The 19848-nt window shown below is 37.6% G+C and overlaps 1 protein-coding gene across 2 annotated transcripts; it reads left to right on the top strand.

The window, feature by feature from the left end:
- Positions 1–4158: 4158 nt before the first annotated feature.
- LOC136268020 (proton-coupled zinc antiporter SLC30A2-like) lies at positions 4159–19765 on the top strand. Of its 2 annotated transcripts, none has more exons than XM_066063248.1 (7): positions 4159–4678; positions 12798–12944; positions 15305–15458; positions 16783–17029; positions 17352–17457; positions 18985–19119; positions 19465–19765. In XM_066063248.1, the coding sequence occupies exons 1-7, from the start codon at positions 4360–4362 to the stop codon at positions 19641–19643; spliced, it is 1287 nt and encodes a 428-aa protein (XP_065919320.1). In that variant the 5' UTR covers positions 4159–4359; the 3' UTR covers positions 19644–19765. The 2 variants fall into 2 exon arrangements, with proteins under 2 accessions (XP_065919320.1, XP_065919319.1); XM_066063247.1 differs by lacking the exon at positions 4159–4678 and adding an exon at positions 8638–12611.
- The last annotated feature ends 83 nt before the right edge of the window (positions 19766–19848 follow it).

The following is a 19848-nucleotide window of genomic DNA, read 5'->3' as shown; positions in this document are numbered from 1 at the left end:
AAATATTCCCAGATGATCACTAAAAAACAGTAGTCTGGAGCACTCAATGACTCAAAACTTTGACAGTTACTTTTCTCAAGGTTACTGAATAGAAGGCTGGAAACTCATAGCTAGTGGGCTAAGACTTTACATTTGAATGAAGAATTTCTGATGTGAAAATAGAAGTTAAATTTTATTGTGTATCATGATCATTTGAACAACTTAGCTATAAGTCATAGTAATACTTTCCTGACATAGCTAATGAGACATTTATTTCACTTGGAAAGCATAAGTAGCTACATGAGCAAAACATTTCCTATAGTATATTCTAAATAAATAAATAAATATATACTTAAATGCTATACATCAGTGTATAGCTAGCCATGATCCATCAACAACTTTCCTAGCGCATTTTTTTCCGAAGCACAACTATACTTAGCTATGTTGTTGGTTAAGTATAAAATCAACATGAATTTGCTATATTGAGCAAATAATAATACCATACAGTATATTGTCACAGTAGAGTCTATAGTCCTGAAGTCCTGATCATCCGCCCGCCCGCATCCATTTGTAGGCTTGGGAGTGACCAGAAACTAAGGTATGACTTGGAGTGGCCGGCCTAAATACGCACTTAGTGTATGTCAATCTCTCTCCGGCACTGAGGAGGCAGCTGACCGTTGCCAACGAATCAAGGGGTCCGACACTCTTGAAATCTCGTACGCTTCGTCAGAAATCACATTTGAAATCATGAAATCACACACTCAAAAGAAATCAGAAATCACACTTTTTGAGAACGAAAATCGTAAAACTCCGTATATTTCCGTAACTTACGGACGCATTGAATGACGCGATATTATTAATTGGAACATAACAGAAGTGATTCAAGGCCCGAATCACTTGATCTGGCACTGGTTCGGTTGCCAATCTCTTGAATTTTACAGCCCAAGCTGAGTCCACTAATAGTCAAAAGCTTCCATCAAGCTTGAACCAGTCACATTTTTCTGGCTGTCACATTTTTCAAAAGCAGTCACATTTTTCTGGCTGTGGGCACCAGTTGCCCACAGACCATTAATGCAGGCCTTGCCTGCATTAAAAAGCAGTTAAAATAAAATAAAAATAAATAAATCACTGGAGCCACACGAGTGATCTGAGAATCTATCTCGGAATCTATTCAGTGTTAACTAGCAATTTAGGCTCTACTCACAGCTACAAGTGACAGTGACTGCATGGATTAATGATGAAACTGGTAAACCATGTAGAAGGGCTGTAAACTATAAGCACACTTTTACAAAGAAAGTAGTCCCCAGCATTAGTTCAGGACAAATAATTATGCAGCCTGACTATACAACATGTATGTCAGTACTGGTTAATAACTAGCTACTAGGTGTAACTTTTCAAAGATTAGCTCACATAATATGTGACCCTATTTTGGAAAACCATACATCTGGGCACATGAAAAATTTGTGGGACTTCTCAATTGAAAATTTCAGTGATTTTTTAAAATTAATTTTTTTTGCATATTCTGATAAAGCAACTATTAAGCCTTCTTGCTGTGAAATTTCACACCCATAGCTTCTTTTATCTAGGAGATATACTGAATTATATCAGACCATGTAGTAGTTTCACAATGCGTGGGACAACAATTAACTTACAAATTGGGTGATTTGTTCATTCCCAAAACCAAACATTTTCCTGTCTTTACACAATATTAAAAGTGATTTAATTGAGAAAAAGCACAAAGAACACATGATTAAACTCTCAAGATTTCTTTTCATAATTTTTATATTGTAAGAATGGTGATCTTTGTCAACAAAGTGATTTGTCATGAATTTGTCACATCTGATCACTATTCAGTTCTATAAACTGATAATGAAAAGTTAGTTTGTAATGTATTAGACAGTAAATTGGCCATATCTTTGGAATGCTTCAACGTATTGTCACAAAATTTTCACACAAGGTAGATAACCACTCAGTGCTTCATTGTAGCTATAAAAAACAAAATTGGCCAATGTGCCCAGATGTATGGTTTTCCAAAATAGGGTCACATGATTCTGCTTGTTCAGCTGACCCACTAAACATCTTTGCACAACTCGAAAGCAAACATTTCATATAAAACAATCCCAGCATACACAATGAAGACCATGGATGTATAAAGATCAGTCGACTGTGTACTTAAGTGTTTCCTGCCACTGTGGTTGTTAGTCAATATGAAATGAGATCAGGGTTGTTAACAGAGAGCCATTCCAGTTTTCAATAGCTACCATTGTGAAGGAAGAGATGTGCACATTACTGATGTTAGTAGAGATATTGTTTATATCAACTTTCAGGTATGATTTAATCTATTGTGTATTATCAAACTGGTAGGTAATACATACAAGTGACTATCTTTCTGCATATAAGTCAGCTTCATGCAGATTAAATACATCACAGATAAGGTTTATAAGTTCTGCTAAATTTTGCAGGTATATGTTCATTGCTGGCAATGCATCATACTGGTTTGCATTATATTATCTGAATAACTGATAATGCAGGATGCATTGGAGCTAACAGTGTATAGCACACAAATTTTACAGAGAACAATTACCTAATCATAACTGATTGAGTCCAAGTCTATCTCCTACCAAAGATACTGTTTTAAAATTCATCATGACTCAGTGATAAAAGTGTAACTGGAATCATGTGGACCGACGGATGACACGCAACCATGTAATAGTAACCAATTCCAATATACTAAATTAATCACATGTATCACCATCAGCTACTTTTATTATTATATTTCTGAGCATGCTGATGTGCCGAGGGGTGATTAATGTTCCAAGGAAAGTAATACACAAGATAACAACAGTACTGCTTTATTATATCTACTGGTATAGACAATGCCTAACATTGTCTATACTGTTTTTACATTACAGCACAACTGTGTAGTAGCTATATGATAATGCTTTCTGACTCAATCACTGGAGTTGGCAAATTATTCCAGTCGATGACAGCTCTTGGAAAGAAGGAATGCCGGTTCATGTAGTTAGGTACCTGGATGAAGTGGTAAGGATAGTGGTGTCCAGTTGAACATTGTGTGGCTTCTTAAGAGGATAACGGTAATTGATAGGCCAGATAAGTTGTGGATTGCCTCGTAAAAAATCTCATTAAAATGCTAGCTATAACCAGGCCAGTGCGGCATTCCTTGATCCACGCCTATTTTTTTTTTACCCTTGTTAGAACATAACTTTATTTATTTATTTATTGATTAGCAAAACCCATCAAGGGTATAACGCTAATGTACAAAAAAGGTCATGTAAGTGATTAACTAGATAAATAATCCTTTAAAAAATCTAGATTACAATTACTTAAATTCTCAATATTCAAGTTATTCCAGTCTTATGCACGAAGTTCTGGGACGGCTTCTATTCATTTTTAGACAGCCTCTTTACACTGTTAGCTTGCCTGTTAATCATCAGCACTACCTGACCGTACGACCACAACCACGAACCATCACCGCTACTGGTGCTCAGCCAGCCGGCTTTGGCCCCAGCATCTTTGCTCCCCAACTAAACTCTAGTGAAGATATAACTTTTACCATCCAGTTTCTGATGACGAAGCTTCTGGACCTGTTCTAGCTCTATGAGAGTCAACCATGGTGAAATCACGGAAATCACGAAATCAAAATTGAAATCACAATTGAAATCATGAAATCACTAATGAAATCATTGATTTCAGAGAAATCACTGTGATTTCGAAACATCGTACGCCCTTCGAGAAAGTGGCGGACCCCTCTCAAGAATAGCATTTGGGAAGTGGTAGTTACACCCTACTAGTTACGCTGTTACGTGACCGTACGAATAGCATTGAAGTAAGCTATTTGTACGTACCATCGTATGAATAGCTTTTTTGCTATTCATACGGACTGCCGTACAAATAGCACAAGGTGATTTCATAGCTATTCGCCCCCGGTACGTGACCGTACAAATAGCACAAGGTGATTTCATAGCTATTCGTACGTGACCGTACGAATAGCAACGGCCTTCAAAAACGTTCTGCAACTGTGAGAGAATCGTCTTATTCTACACTAGTCTCCTCGAGTCTCCACTACCGATTCCGTAAAATATAGTGACATTGTATTACAAGGACTGTATAGACTACTATTCGTAATACATTTTATACGCGCGTTTCCAATCTAAGTGCAATATTTTATCTATGATTTTATCCGTGGTCACAGCACTCGTTACTATGTGCCGCCATCCGTCACTAACAAATGCGCTCGTCACGGAAGAGAAGAGTGGTGGGCTTTCAGTCAGTGCTTTGTGCGGCTCAAAGGTCATTTCTGATTCTAATATTCAGTTTGTTTGATGGTTAAACTGTCACGTACACTAATTCACTCACACGATGTCTACTAATTTGTCAATGACGGACGAAGATTTAGAGATGGACGAGCGAGTGAATAAGTCAAGTACTTCTTTGGTGGCTACTACTACTACTGGTGGTGTACAACAGAGCACACCCACTGACGACTTTATGGACTTACCACAAGCTGCTTTGCCGAATTTTCGTCGACACAATGCAAGAAACCGCTATGATAAACTGAAAGAGGAAACTCGTTGCCTTTGTCACGAGAAGCCGAAGCAACCAGCTGACAGAAAGGCGCGCAACAGACTGATAGCTGCATGCATAATTGTCTTTGTCTTCATGATCGGAGAAATTGTAGGTAAGGAACTGCCGTGCATGTGTAGCTAGAGTACGTGTGCTCTAAGGTTTTGATAAGAAACTTTAAACCAAAACTAATTAATCTAGCAACAGATAACCAATAGGGATTGCTGAATAATAGCTATTGGGCTCAACAATTGGTTGCATGTACTGTTGAGTACTTGGGAGTTATGCACCTATCAATGTTAAGCCCCACTACCCCCCTCCCGGGCTTACTAGGGGATTATTGGGGGATTTTGACCTGATTTGATCTGAAACTCTGCTCCACTAGTGGGGCATTTGACCGCTCGAAGGTTTAGGCATTTGTTTTAACTTGCAAGCTAAAGGAATTGACCTGTTTCCTAAAGTGCCTAACAGCCATACTACATGGAGATTTGACCACTAGTTGCTCCCCCATGGGTGGAGAATTTGATTTTTCAAAAAGTCAAATCCCCACCATTTCCCCCACTACGCCCGGGAGGGGGTAGGTGGGGGATAACATTGATAGGTGCATTAGAAACATCATAAGCACAGATTTTCGCTTAGGCTCCTAGGCTATGGGTAAACACCTCGAACAGGCTCTGCCTTCTGTGTACACCCTTCAGTGCCTAACTGGTAAAGTAGATAATAATAACATATACATATGCGAATGTTGCTATTATGATGATTATGAAATTAGATAGCTAAGTTGAAGGGTTTTATGCTGTGTACCACTTGTTTGAGTTAATGTCTTCAAATAACTCGTGATGCTTGTCAACTGTATTTTATGTGGTTTCAACTAGAGCTGTACTGATAATTGGATCAGCCACTGATATGGCTTTCTCTTTTTACCAATATCAGTATTGTAAGAGAACTGATATCACTACTGATATTTATACAGCAATAGTTTGTACATAAACGGATTATATATTGGTTTTCTGTGTTATCCATGTGGCTGTTTAGTGGCAGTGGCTTATTGTTTACTGTGCAGCAAGTGCTACACTACGAGAAGCCATACAAATACACACAATTCTAGTGTTTGTTGCTTTATTAGTCTTAAGTGTAGCAGTTATATAGTACCTTTGTAATATAAAAGAACAGTCACAGGATAACCAAGGAAACCTACTGTACCAGCCTTTGCACAAGCCAATAAAATGCGGAGTAATGCAGAAATATCCATTTAAGGCTTCATGGGAGTACTGTATAGCCTAAATATTTCGAGGGGGAAAATTTTTGCAGATTTGGCAGTTTTGGGTGTTATCAGCGAAATATTTAGAACTCATATAGTCTAATACATTTTGGGAGTGTTTGTAAATCCTCGAAAATTTTATTTTTAGCAACATTGCTCAACCTTGAAATATTTGCCCCTCGAAATATTTAGGCTGCATAAAAATGTTTGTGGGTGCCTAATTATTTATTTTATTTTTTGTGGGTGCCTAATTGTCTGGATTGCACAATTTAAAAAAAAAATTTAATAATAAAAGAAAAAGAATCCCAAGCCACTATCACCACAGGCATAGAGTGAGCAATTGTTATTAACACTTTACAGTGACCAGCACTGAAGGTCTGACAGCTACATGTGCTGATTACCTAACCTTATTTCAAGGACTTAGACTTAATGACAATGAATATATACACATGTTGTTGTAGAGTAGGTAAATGTTTTTGCATAGATTATCTATGACTTGTTTGTAATGCAAATATTGGATCGACTATCGGTTATTGGCTTCTTTTGGTGGTATCCATATCGGATATTGGTACATGCCAAAAACCCATATGAGTACAGCTCTAGTTTCAACAATTATCTTGGTAATAGTAACCATAATGAGCTATTGGTAAAATGTAATAACAGAATAATAGACTTGTAAAAAATTCAGCTGCCCATGTGCTATATGTGATAACGCTATCATGTTATAACAGGTATGTGCCAAAGTTTAACTGAAGCCCATGGAGGGAATAAGGATTTTTTTATTTGTTGAGACTGAGGTGGCTGGCTTCTAAAATACTAAAGATTTACACAGTATATATTCTATTCATATCATGACTGTTGTGTGGTGAAATGCTTCACCCACACAGTGGGTATGATAGGCAATACATCAGTGATGTAACGTGTAGTGACTTCAGCAGTGGCACTGTGTTATGTCAACTAGAGCTGAAATGAGGAGCCAACATGTGGTTATGATATTATGTGTGTGAGAGCAGAGAGTTTTTACCTGCTTTTGCTGCCCAGTATTTGATTTGTTACATAGGAAAACATTAATTTAAACACTGTTATGTGAATATGGATAATAACTGACTGAGGGACTATGTACGTACTTCAGCGGAGATAAAGCAGGATGTTTTGTCGATCATCTTGTCCACATAAGTGATTTCTTTTCTTTGTTTTGTTTTAAGTGTTTTACGTTGTGGAGTCAAACTGCTTTAGTGAATTGCAATATTTGAGTGTCTACATGTGGCTTGGATATTTAACATGCTACACGTGCATGATTAACCATGAATAAATCGCAATTTGTCTCCCACACAAACTACATCATCTAGTGTGATACACCAGTTATTTATGTTATGTGATTTTTATAGAACATCACTTTTGGTAAGGAAGCACATAAAAATGAACATACAAGCAGAATAGCTCCTTTAACACATCAGCCATGGGTGATATTTTAAATGCATAAAGTTTTAGTGTTAGTGGATGTTATTACATAGTCCACAATTTGAATGAGATGGAAATTTGACATTGAAATCTTGTACCTTCACTTGTGAGAGTGCATGATAAGTTGGTCATCACTATTCAGTGAACTAGACTAACATATTTTTGACTTTTGTACATTCTGTGATTGAATTTACTGAGTTAAGGGTCTACCAGGTACCTGTAGCCCACTACCAAGACCACAATTATTAGTTTCCCATGCCTGCCATTTTTTCTGATCCCATCAAGAATATACACCACTGGTCGCTGAATGCAGCCATCCAGCACCTTTTAAAAGTTGGTGGCTAGCTAGAGCAGTCTAAGAAAACTACTTTCTGAGCAATTTTAGCTAGCTAATTCAGCTATCTAGTTTATAAAGAAACCTGCCCTGCCGCACTGTTATTGGAGGATGAGAAACTAATGGCCTATATACTGAATACAAGTAGTGGAATATGTGAAGACTGTCTTAATAATTTCAGTACTCTTTGTTATTCCACTATAGAGCATTTACTCCTTATCTACCCTCATAGAAGTTTGACATCATGCGAGACGAGCTTGCTACTCAAACTCTTCCTCTAAGGATATCTCAAAGGATGTCATTATTTGGCAAGTCAATTGCTGGTTAATTATTGGTGTCACATTCCCGACAACGTTCCTAAACACCAGAGTATATCAGTGTAACAAGATTATTATTAGACAGTTATTGTTTACATATTCATAGCTATCCAGCCTTTTGTAGTGGACTGCAGCTTCCCTAAGAGCCCTAAATTAGTGAGACTCGGTCATAGAATGTGCGAAAACCAAAATTATGTCAGTCCATTACTCCAATCCACTGAAAAGTGATGGCCTGAGAAGTCTTGGGAAGCACACATCCTATATGGGTGCTGTTGTTACTTACAGATTTCTGTTGTTTGCAAGCCCCAGACTCTTTCAGAGCAGGTGTTTATAAGTTCTAACAGATACAGGAAATTTTGACTCTCTTGCATTCTGTCTTGGTGGGAAAATAAGTTGACAAATGTAAAGGTCAGTTGTCCATAAACACCTATAAAAGTGGGTGTTTATATTTTAAATTTCTTTATTTTTATTCATCAGCTCTATCAGAATTTCCTATTGTAGCTGCTAGTCATGGTGACTGGCCACACAGCTCAGCTTTATTGATTTGTTAACAGTTGTCATTGTATTTTAATTATGAATTGCTGCATGAGATTACTTCATAAAATGCTTTGCATCAATGAATAGGAGACTTGTTAACACCTGAAATTTGATTGGTGACTGGAATGGCTTCTTTGTGTACTTAATATTGATTCTGTTTTAGTAATATTATATCACAAAAAATTGGCCTCCTACTAGTAAATTAAGTTGCTCTATTGCAATGGAAAAGTGAAGTTGTATGGCATGTTTACATGAAGTTTGACTCATTGACAATCGTTGTAGCATTCATGCAGTAAAGACTACATGTAACGGTGGCTTACAGTAATTCTCAAGTACCCACACACAGATTTTTCTGACGTAGTTCTCTGTTCTTGGTCAGTTGTAGTTCAGTATGGCACGCCATTAATCTACCTTTGAAGGCACATAATTTTGGTGAAGGTTAGGTGGTGATTCATTGTTCATGGATTTTTGGCTTTAAACAGCCACTGCAACTGAATTTTTGTTTCTTGGGCCTGACCAACCCTTCTTTTTCAGTATAAAATATTTCTGTTCGTCCCGTGATCTTGCAAGTGAAGGTAATGCCACAGAGTGTTCTCAAGTTACCTTGTAAGTGAGAAGTGCTAAATATTTTACCATATAGCAGGATACTGACAACGGATAAATTTCATAATAAGGGGAAAAATTAACTGTTGCCCCTAGCAACATTATGTAGGTATTATTGTCCTCTCCAAAATTTGTGAAGGATAGCATAATATGTTCATGAGAATGATATTTTGAAGTTTGTGGATTATCTATGTCAGGGGACATAAATACATGTATGATTGACATGCAGATTGCTCTTCAAAATATGGTACTTGTTTTGCTGACCCACGGACTGTTAATTTATTGTCCTGATGAACTGGTCTGAAACTCTCTGGAATCAAAAGCCACTTTATGACACTTGTTTTGGCTGGTAAGTATGCCTAGAAAGTTTGGAGCGAATTCACCGAAAACAGGCAGAGTTTGCATTTTAAGTTTTTGGCCTCGATTTCCATGGCAACCAGAGCCTCTAGCTGCACAGGTTTGCCTAGAGTATTTGATAAAAGTTCATGACATTCTGCTATACATGCATTGCTAATGAAAATCTTACGACGTCATTATATCTAACTACCTAAAAGCTTGAGAGTATTACTGATGCGATCTGGTGTGTACGTTATCATCTGACAATCACATACTGCAGTATAAAAGGAGAGTGCTGGAGTGCCTGTATAAGCAAGTTTCAAGTGAACATCACTTCCCTTTACTACAGTACCCTAACAGAACGCATAACAAAGGTGAAGCACACGTGGAAAGGTAATTATTCACTAGGAAGAAATAGAACCCCACAATTACTCTAATAGAGTGCGCATCTACTCTAATACACACTGGTGATGAAATGCTCTAATTGTACAGTCATTCTATTCTGAGCCACTATTATGATACTGTATTGTATGCAAGACAACAGATCATCACTTTAAATGATTATACACACTTTGAAGATGAGCAAAACAACAGAGCTATGCAGAAGAAACACAGAAACTAATATTTAACATGTATTTGAGGTACTTGCAAGTAGAATCGGAGTAGTTGTTTGTGGTGATGTACACAACCAAGTTATATCATAAAGTGTACTACTAATACACATGGTTGTGTTAACAAGCACATTTTGTGCGGGCGCAACTAGTTTCATGTTTTTAGATAACTGATATCCAGTGGGACCTCCATTATCTGTACACCCATGTGTCATTTTAATCGTAAAGGTATTCAGATAAGTGAATTTGTTCAAAAAGATGTTCACTCACAGAACTCCATTAATAGAGTGTACACTTAATGTAATAGAATGTAAGCATACTTATGGTATACTGTATAGTCACTACTGTATTGTTCAAATGTTTGAGATTCAGTTTGTATGCCTGCCAGTTCTTGAAAGTGGCTGCTGCTCAACTCCAATCTACAGGAATATTTAACTAATACAATGTCATGTATTTCATCTATTCACACAACGTGTAAAACTTTACCATCATTAAAGTATTGTGAGGATAGTACGGGCTGTATTCACAGAAACATCATCAGAAAAACACTCTAATATAGCAGTCACTATGGCACCTGCTGTTGTGTAATTTCATATATCAGCTACCCAGTAATCCAATAATTCAGTATTGGTACATTGTCATTGCTGTCACCAATAGCCAATCCGGTAATTAAATTTACTCACTTTTATGCAATATAATATATTATTACAATTTGATTTCTTGGTCAGACTATATAGTTTCCTGTGCTGGTGTCAAAAATTTGCTGTAAAACTGATTCCAGATTGTTTTATGATCACTTGATTGATGTATCTCATCTCCCTTGTAGTATAGCGGTGTAGCCTCCAAAATTGGCAATATTGTGCACTTTTTCATAAAGCCATGAAACTTTCCACATAAATAGTACTCCTCATGACATGTAGTGCCATCACTGAGTTGACCCTTGGTGACTTTTACGGCCATTTTTTGTACAAATTGATCATTTTTGTCTTTAACTCCCTGAGGCAGTAATTAACTTGTTAAAAACATGGTACCAAACAAAAGGTCTTGTTGACAGAAACAACTTGGTTTTTATTTGAAGTCAATAGGTAATTTTATTACAAAGTTATGATCATTTTTACTAGTTGCAAAATTTGATACTGAAATTTACCTGCCCTCGAGGTGTGAATTACCTGTGGGCAGATAATTACACATAGTAATTACGCATAGATTTATTAAAGTTTGCAGCTAATAAGACTTAAGAATGAAATCACCTATTGACTTCAAATACAAACCATGTTGTTTCTATCAGCAAGATCTTTTGTTTGGAACCATGTTAATTACTGCCTCAGGGAGTTAAAGACAAAAATGATCAAATTTTCTGTACAAAAGTGGCAGTAAAGGTCACCAAAGGTCAAATCAGTGATGGCACTAGCTATATCTGAAAATACATGTATTGAAGACTACTGTGGAAAGTTTCGTGGCTTTATGAAAAAGTGCACAATTTATTGGTTGTGCCGCTATACTATTGATGAGTAGTTTTTGATGAAAACTATGTAGCTACACTCTGTGTGGTGTGTTTGTAGAGTTTGCATGTCCTTGTCATTAACGCCATCTAAAACGTACAATAGCTACTTGAAGTTCACTTTCAGCATTTGTTATGTGCAAGCAATGATGACAGTTTAATTAGTGATTGTGTGTTTCTGTACAGTATTTGTGTTAATTGTTTTTTTTCTTTTTTTGTACGAGATTTCAAATATTTTCATTAACAAAAGATTGTAGTATGTAAAAATTAATCATGTGTTTAAAAAATGCATGGGAATCATCATTTGATGCTTAAGTGAGTGGGGGCTGTTGCAGATTGAGCAAGGTGTGTGAGTGTGTGTTGCTAGTGCATCGGCCTGGTAATTAAGGCCCGGTTATGCCAATTTGGCATTTCCTTGTACAAATGGGGGGACCTGGTGTCAACTGGAGGAGCAGCCCACCCAGCTGTATACTACATACAGCTATGAAGGCTGTAAACTGTTCCACAAGTCATCTACATAGTATAGCCGGGCGAACATCATTTTGACGCTGTACCTGTGCACGCGCCCTACTATGATTGATTGCGTAATGCCGGAAAAGTTGGAATGTATTTCGTAAATTATTTGTGTAAATTTGAAATACAGGTGGATATATGTAACGCTTCAAAATGTCTTCTGTATCTCCGAGAGGACGAGACACATACGGGACCATCTCGCCAACATCACTGGCCGCTGGAAGGACTTCTAGAGGGGTGGTGGCCTCCCCGCTCTCTGAAGACTTTTCGATGGACAATGTAGTAGTCAATCGCATCAATGAATCACTAAATAACAATAACGAACAGGATGATACAGATACTAGTGATAGTGAGACGAAGCCTTTGGTAGATAATAACCCCCATACGGCGCTAGACGACGAGCCGTCGAGACTTCTGCAACGTAGCCGGCAAAACAGAGTGGTAATCAAGGCGGAGCCCAAGCAAATTCGTTGTGACTGTCACGAGCAGCCCAAGCCAACAGATACAGCAGCACGGAATAGACTAATGATCGCTTGTACTGTCGTACTGTTGTTTATGATCGGAGAAGTTGTAGGTTGGTCACGTGGAAGGCGTGGTGTTAGTTTAATAATGGTGTTAACACCGTTAACCTGTAATTACAAATAGTAGCTAGAAAGAACTCCAGTTTGCTTCTTTTTTTTTCAGATCAGAGTACTGTAGCTACACAGTGAATGGAATTTTTGTTTAGCCCACTTTAATGTTTCTGTTTCCTTTTTTGCAGGTGGAAAACTAGCAAACAGTTTAGCGATAATGACAGATGCAGCTCACATGTTATCAGATTTTGCTAGTTTTTTAATCAGTCTGTTTGCTCTATGGATGGCTAACAGGCCAGCAACACAAAAAATGTCCTTTGGTTACTACAGAGCTGGTGAGTTTTGTACATTAAACTCTATAGTAAATATATAAGTGTATGGACATGTAACATTATGTGTATGTTGTAGAACCTACACTTAGCAGTAACCAGCAACATGTAAAACGCTCAAATTCATCTGACTAGTGTAGCCTGCTTATCTTGTCCAGAAAGTAAGCTAACAGTAAGGGTGTTTCGTTTTTGGCTTTTGTTGATTTTTGTTTGATGAATGTAGAAAACAACCACAGGGTTTCTACTGTAACTATTCCTGCCGCAAATTTCTACATAATATTATATTGCTTTTAGTAGCCTCATACATCAAAGGAAGTACTGTGTAAAATTTTCTAGGAATGAGTTATAATGTTATACTCCACTAATATGATTGTAAGTTGTACTGCAATTATGTTAGGTTAGGAAACCTTGCATCAAATAGTCTATGTTAGAAATTTACCAGTAAACTTAAAGCAATGAAATTTTCTTGATAATAAGATAGATGATGGAGTACATCTCACTTACTCCAGTGTTATTTCTTTTCATGGTTCTAGGTCATGAAGTACACCTTAGCTATGTTGCCATGGTTGCTATAAGATCATAAAGTACACTTTGGCCATGTTTGGGACCTACTTGGCCTGGTGGTAGCCGGGTCAAGAAGTATTTCTTAGCAATATTTGTGACTTACCAGTGGTTGTCACTAAGTGTGGTTTCACTGTATTTGCATAGCAGTTGTTTCTTGCAACTGCTATGGTCTTTTTTTTTTCCTTAGAACTCCACATCTTTTTAAATGAACTATTGCCCACTCTCCCTATTATCATACAGTACGGTACAGTAGTACTGTAGGGATCATGGAGGTTTGGGCTTTCTTGCCCAAAAATATCACCAAAGAACCACCTTTTCCATTCATAACAACTTGGCAGTATTGGTTAGGCTTAAACCCTAAGTATTTTCAGAGCAACCCCAAACATTTCCAACAAGTTTTAAATTTATTTGCATTTTGTACTAGCTAACTGCCTGAAATATTGCTGAAATCAAAGTGGAAGAGGGCCGCTTTGCATTTCAGAAATTATAGTTGTGGAAGTCGTGCAGGTGTTGTTCATTCCTATTTGCAGTATGTGATGGTTCACTTGTAATGACTTATGTTGTTCCAAAAAAAGTAAACAAACAAGTAAAAAATAAGAAAAAAATTCATTTGAGTAGGGAATAGGGATCATAGCAATGAAACAAGGGAGGTCATCTATACCTGTAGCTAAGAGTAGTCAGTGTTGGGAATAACATGTTACTATAGTAATGTGTTTTGTAATAGTAGAGTAATCTAACTAGTTATTGTCATCATAGATAATAGACATCCCTACCTGGATTGGAAGCACACGTATAGTTTCCATACAAAAGTACATGACTATCCGCGTTTCGCGTCGGACACTCTTTCTCACTCAAAGATTCTGTTTTACTGTCTGGATACAGCTCGGTTGTTTTAACTAGTAAGTTTAGTAGATTGTTTCTTTGGTGGCGATTAGCCTATTACTGGTATAGGTGCTTTCCGTTTAAAAAGTATTTCCTCATGTTTGTGAAAATGGCAGGTTGAACAAGTCTAATTTAAGACCGATGCTTATTAGTTACTAGTGCTACGTGTACTGGTATGAGTTTCATGGCATATTCGCTCCAGTTTAGCCAAGTTCACAAATCCTGCCTCTCTTATCAACCTTTCACGCTTGTCAAACTTTTAGCTAATACACATCAGTACACCCACTATGAATAGGCCAAACCTTATATTCCATAGCGGTGCACCTACTACTCGTCAGTAAGCAAAGCATGTGTTTATAAAATCCTCTCCCAGTACTGTGTGCAGTATAAGGGGCACGAAGTGCAGATAGATTAGGTGGCACTTAGAAGTTTCCAATCCAGTATGGAGTGTCTATTATCTATGTTGTCATAATGTAACTTACCTTGAAGAAGCCATAGTCCATTCTCATAGCTATAATCATAACAAGGTGTCCAGTCTAGGTATTGCTGACCACCAGGTGGAAGCATGAGGGGAGACTTTTACTGAAACTGGCTAGGTGGCTATATCCTAACTTGTTTCATTTGAAGTAACAACTTAGTAGATTGCTGCAGAAGAAGATATTACTTGACCAAGTAACTTGTCCAACACTGTACTGTCAGTAGATGACACCTACTTTAGTCTATAGCTACCCATTACTGAAGTAGGGATTAGTGTCCACTATTATAGCTACAGGTGTAGATGATTTCCCTTGTTTCACTATTTATGATCTCTATTCAAATGTAATTTTATCGTTACACTTACATTCAGATGGGTATAGTTGTGTGTTATATGGTCTACTTGACACAACTATGTTTTAATCAGTTTTTGTCATCCATTCCAGAGGTTGTTGGAGCAGTAATTTCAGTGCTGGTCATTTGGGTAGTCACTGGTATACTAGTCTACCTTGCTGTACTGCGTATCCTCAATCAAGACTACACCATCAATGCTGATATCATGTTGATCACTGCAGGAGCCAGTGTGGCCGTCAATGTTTTGTAAGTTGAAGGAGGACACAATTTCTGAGTGCATGGTGCCTGTGGAATCAGCTACAACAATGGGCATACACAAACCAAACAAAGTGATTTTCAAAGTGTCTATTATAAAGTGGTTTACCTGACAGTATGGTACAGTGAGACCTGTCTAATCAGGTCACTGCATAAAGAGGTCACCTGTCTAAACTGGCTATTATAAAAATCCCCACATGTGCCAACTGTACAAAGTGACCTGCGTAATGCAGCCACCTCCATAATGAGGTCAGAAAATTTTTTCCCTGTGATGGTCGGAATAGACAGGTTTCACTGTAGTACCAAGAGTTCATATTATATTGTGAACTCATGGTAGTACTGTATCGCAGGAATCTTTAAGGCTTCCGCTAAAGAAAATATCGGTCAAAAATCAGCCTAACCTTTCCTTCATTGCAACTTGGCAGTATTTTGGTCGAACTTAAATGTTGCTAAGAGTGTCCCAAAACATTTCAACAAGTTCATATACTGACTGACTAACTAATTTACCGATGCCTTCAGCCAAGCGTAACTTGACTATAATTAATGCTATGGGCATTTTTCTTTACAGTTTGATACCGCCTATTCCCAAGATGTGCCATTTTTTTGCCTACTATAAAGTTACCTTTGTCTTCCTTTGTATACCATTTCTTTCTTTACCAGCACTGAGGTACTGATTTGTGGATATTATATCAATGGCTTCTTGTGATGGTTACTGAAGTAGTTTTATTAGGGGAAGTTGTATTGCAAAAGTGATGGGTACTCAAAGTGGCATTTGAACTTTGAATCAATGCCTGGTGGGAGTGTTAAGGGAGGTTAGCTAATGTACGAGCAAGTGATCAGTACACAAGTTATTCAATGCTCACTCTAATTTAGGCACTCAGTATTGCAGAAAGAACTCGTAAGCAATTAATTTGTGGTGAAGTGTATTAGAAAGTAGTTTGACTTAGTGTTCTAGGGTGGGTATTTTGTGTGCCTCCTGTTTAAAGCACTCCCTATTGTTGCAGTGTAACAGAATTTGTGCTAGGTGGGGTAGTGTATTGCAATAGCAGTAAAATCAATAGAATGTTATATTTGCTTATTACGTTACTCTGTATTCTGTGGAATACGGCTTCAGTTGTATTGGTAAGGCCTTGCATGGTTTCATAGGTCTATAAATGTATACGCACTAACAATAGGGACCATGGATAAGTAAGTGTCCTGATTATCAAGGTGTTCCTATTTCAGAGTTACATTAAAACAGGGATGTGGTTTTTCTGTGTAGCCATTGTTGCGATAGAACACTCTAGTTATTGTGTGATCACATTATTGTCTACAGCATGATACTAGTGTTACATCAGCACTCTCATCATCATCATCATGGTCATGGTAATAATCACCAACACACACAGAGACAACCCCCAGCAGAGGCAGAGTCCCGAGGGGCAGCAGAATCCAATGTCATACCTACTACTGTACAAGTGAAGAAATCGAACATCAATGTTAGAGCAGCATTCATTCACGTCATCGGAGACCTGTTCCAAAGTATTGGGGTTGTAATAGCTGCTTACATTATTAGATTCAAGGTGTGTGTGTGTGTGTGTGTTGTGCCATTTCATATTATTATTGCCTAATGTACCATCTAATCAGTGCTGTATAGCTAAGCCCACGTCTTCATAAATGTAAGAGTTGCACTTTATACTGTAGATATCAATAAAAAAAGCTTTTTCATCCTGATGTGGCCTAACTGTTGCGTACATTTCTGGGCAGGGAGCTCCAGCTGATTGTGCCCAGAGGACTTTATCCCTAAATCATAATTATCAAGGAAAAAATGGACCAACAAGTTTGGGTTTATTTTGTGTATGAGTCCTTTGTGTGTCTGTGATATGTACTGTTCATCTATTATAGCCGGAGTGGCATATAGCAGATCCAATATGTACATTCCTCTTTTCCATATTGGTGCTCATTTCTACCCTCAACATTATGAGAGATGCTATGAATGTGTTAATGGAAGGTGAGGTCCTAGTGCTGTGTGCTGTTAGTATTGTTGTATGTGTGCGCATGTGGGTGTGTGTGCGTGTAAGATAGCAGGTACATAGTGCCGCTTGGTGCACTCAACAGAGATGAGTGACAGCTAATACGAAGAAGCCAGCAAGCACCAGTATTAGTACCATAAATGGACCAAGTTTTGCTGGGTTTGTAGTTAAGGCTTACCAAGATGGTTGCGGTACTACTTCACGGTACAGTGGAACCTTGATTATCCAAACACTGATTAACCGAACTTGTGAACACCAAATTGACTGCTCAATTAGAGTATTTTGTCAATAAGTGTATGCTTTATTAGAGTAGTTGAGCAAAGCTCTGTATATAAATGAATGGATGTTCAATTTTACGTATTATTCAATTATATGAACACCCTTTCCCCCCAATTAGTTCAGATAATCAAGGTTCCACTGTATAATTGTATATCACTCTCACACTAGATGAGGCACACCTGACTTAATATCTGCAGTTTTAAATTCTATTCATTCTCGGTTAACTGGGCTTAATAGAGAAGCTGAGGACAACTATTATTGTAGTTTATATAGTATGTATTCTAATAAATTAGTGCACTTGAATTTTAAAGTATTTTTCAAGAGATGCCCACCATTCTCTCATATTCACGAAAAGCACTGTTTACTGTGTATTGAAATGTCTAATATTTATGACCATTTCATGAAAGTTATGACACTTCACAAAAATTATGTACCATGATGATAAAGTGTATACAGTAAATAGTCTCATGTATTTCACAATCAACCAATCAGAGCAGTGGTGGCTGTGTTTCTGTGAAAGTGATATTAATCAGTCGTCAACAAGGAAAAAATATTTTTGTGGTCTTGTAATAACAAAAGCAAAGGAATAATTAAGTATACTATAGAGTAATAACAAGAGTCCATAATGAGAACTACTGAGAGCATCATTAATTCATGATATTAGTAAGACTGAAATCAAGAAGAACATAAGGAGGGTGTGCTACTTCAATGGCACAGCTACCCGAGGCAGCAGTGAAAATAAATAGCAGTACATAATTACTTGTTTACTACTGGAATAGCTGTAACAAATGTAGTTCAAGTACCACAAAGGGGTTGCAAAGTAACCTTTAAGCTTTCATAAAAGTAAGCAGTACTACCATATAGCTGCCTACTCACAAGTGATACAGCAATCATGATGTAGTTTTAGCCTAGTCTTACTTTTTGCGAAGGGGTGCCAAACTAGCTTTAGCCACCGTTTGACTCGCAAAATCACTCTTCAGCTGACAAAAAAAATTATATTTTTTATTTAATTGACCTACCAACCCTTACTTGGGAAACAAAGGATTTAGTTAAAGTGGCCAAAATATTAACTGATAGGAGTATCTAGTATCTACATCATCATACCAATATTGAAACTTCTGCTACTTCTGGTTTTATACTATTACCGCAGGTGTTTACTATACAGTACATATACACAGTGTTGCATGTGTTAGGTTACCCATATGCATGTGTCACCACTACCTCAGGTACTCCCAGGAACATTGACTATGCTGCAGTACTAGAAGATCTCTCGTCAATTGAAGGAGTACGGTTGGCACACAGCCTGTACATTTGGTCCCTAACGCTCAACAATCCTGCACTGGCAGCTCATCTAGCTGTTGGTAAGTAGTGTACATTTAGTAAGCAAGGGGGTTAGTCATACGCCATTGGAATGTGTGATTGTATAGTGCCATTGGAAAGTCCTTCACAAGAAGTAATGTAGAACTTGCTTCTTAGCTACAGTAGGAAAGCCATGTATTGTGTGGTCAGGTGGCAGAAAGAAGGTTTTTTGAGAGTTCTGGGGCACATTTGACTCCCTTTATCAATTCACACATCAGAATACTTTGAGTGCTTTTTAAAATCATGATATGTTTGATGACCCATGACTAACCCCCTCCTCAGACAAGACCTGTTCTTTTCATGATTTTATTTCGAAGATAATTATCAAAGTTGTTTTGCTTGTATAGATTCTGACAAGGTGCACTTTCAGACAGTCATCGATCAAGCATCAGAAATGTTACGGACTAAGTACAACATTGTTCACTCTACAGTACAAGTGGAGGATTATCAACAGGTTATGGACTTGTGTCAAGTGTGCCAGACTGTGCCGTCTACAGGCATGAGGTGGTTACCATGCTGGTCATAGGATGATCCCTTGTTTATTGTAACCTGTTTATGTGTGTGTTGGTATTAACCACTATGTATTTGTAAATCTGTCATAATATTTTGAAATGTGAGAATATATTTATATAATATACATGAATGTAATTCATTCTTATGTGCAGCATGCTCTTGGTAATACAACCTTATGTGTACACACACACATGTGCACGCTCACATGACATGATGGT

Source organism: Dysidea avara, chromosome 10 (assembly GCF_963678975.1).
Source record: "Dysidea avara chromosome 10, odDysAvar1.4, whole genome shotgun sequence".
Lineage (NCBI taxonomy): Eukaryota > Metazoa > Porifera > Demospongiae > Dictyoceratida > Dysideidae > Dysidea > Dysidea avara.
Note: the sequence above shows the minus strand (reverse complement) of the source record. Positions and strands in the feature narration are given on the sequence as shown.

What these genes read in the sequence shown, in the direction of transcription:
- LOC136268020 (XM_066063247.1), top strand. Translation starts at nt 12,191, where the DNA reads ATGTCTTCTGTATCTCCGAGAGGACGAGACACATACGGGACCATCTCG. An exon ending in AGTGTGGCCGTCAATGTTTT is followed by an intron (nt 15,459 to 16,782) that starts GTAAGTTGAAGG and finishes TATTGTCTACAG; the next exon opens with CATGATACTAGTGTTACATC. An exon ending in TATGAATGTGTTAATGGAAG is followed by an intron (nt 17,458 to 18,984) that starts GTGAGGTCCTAG and finishes CCACTACCTCAG; the next exon opens with GTACTCCCAGGAACATTGAC.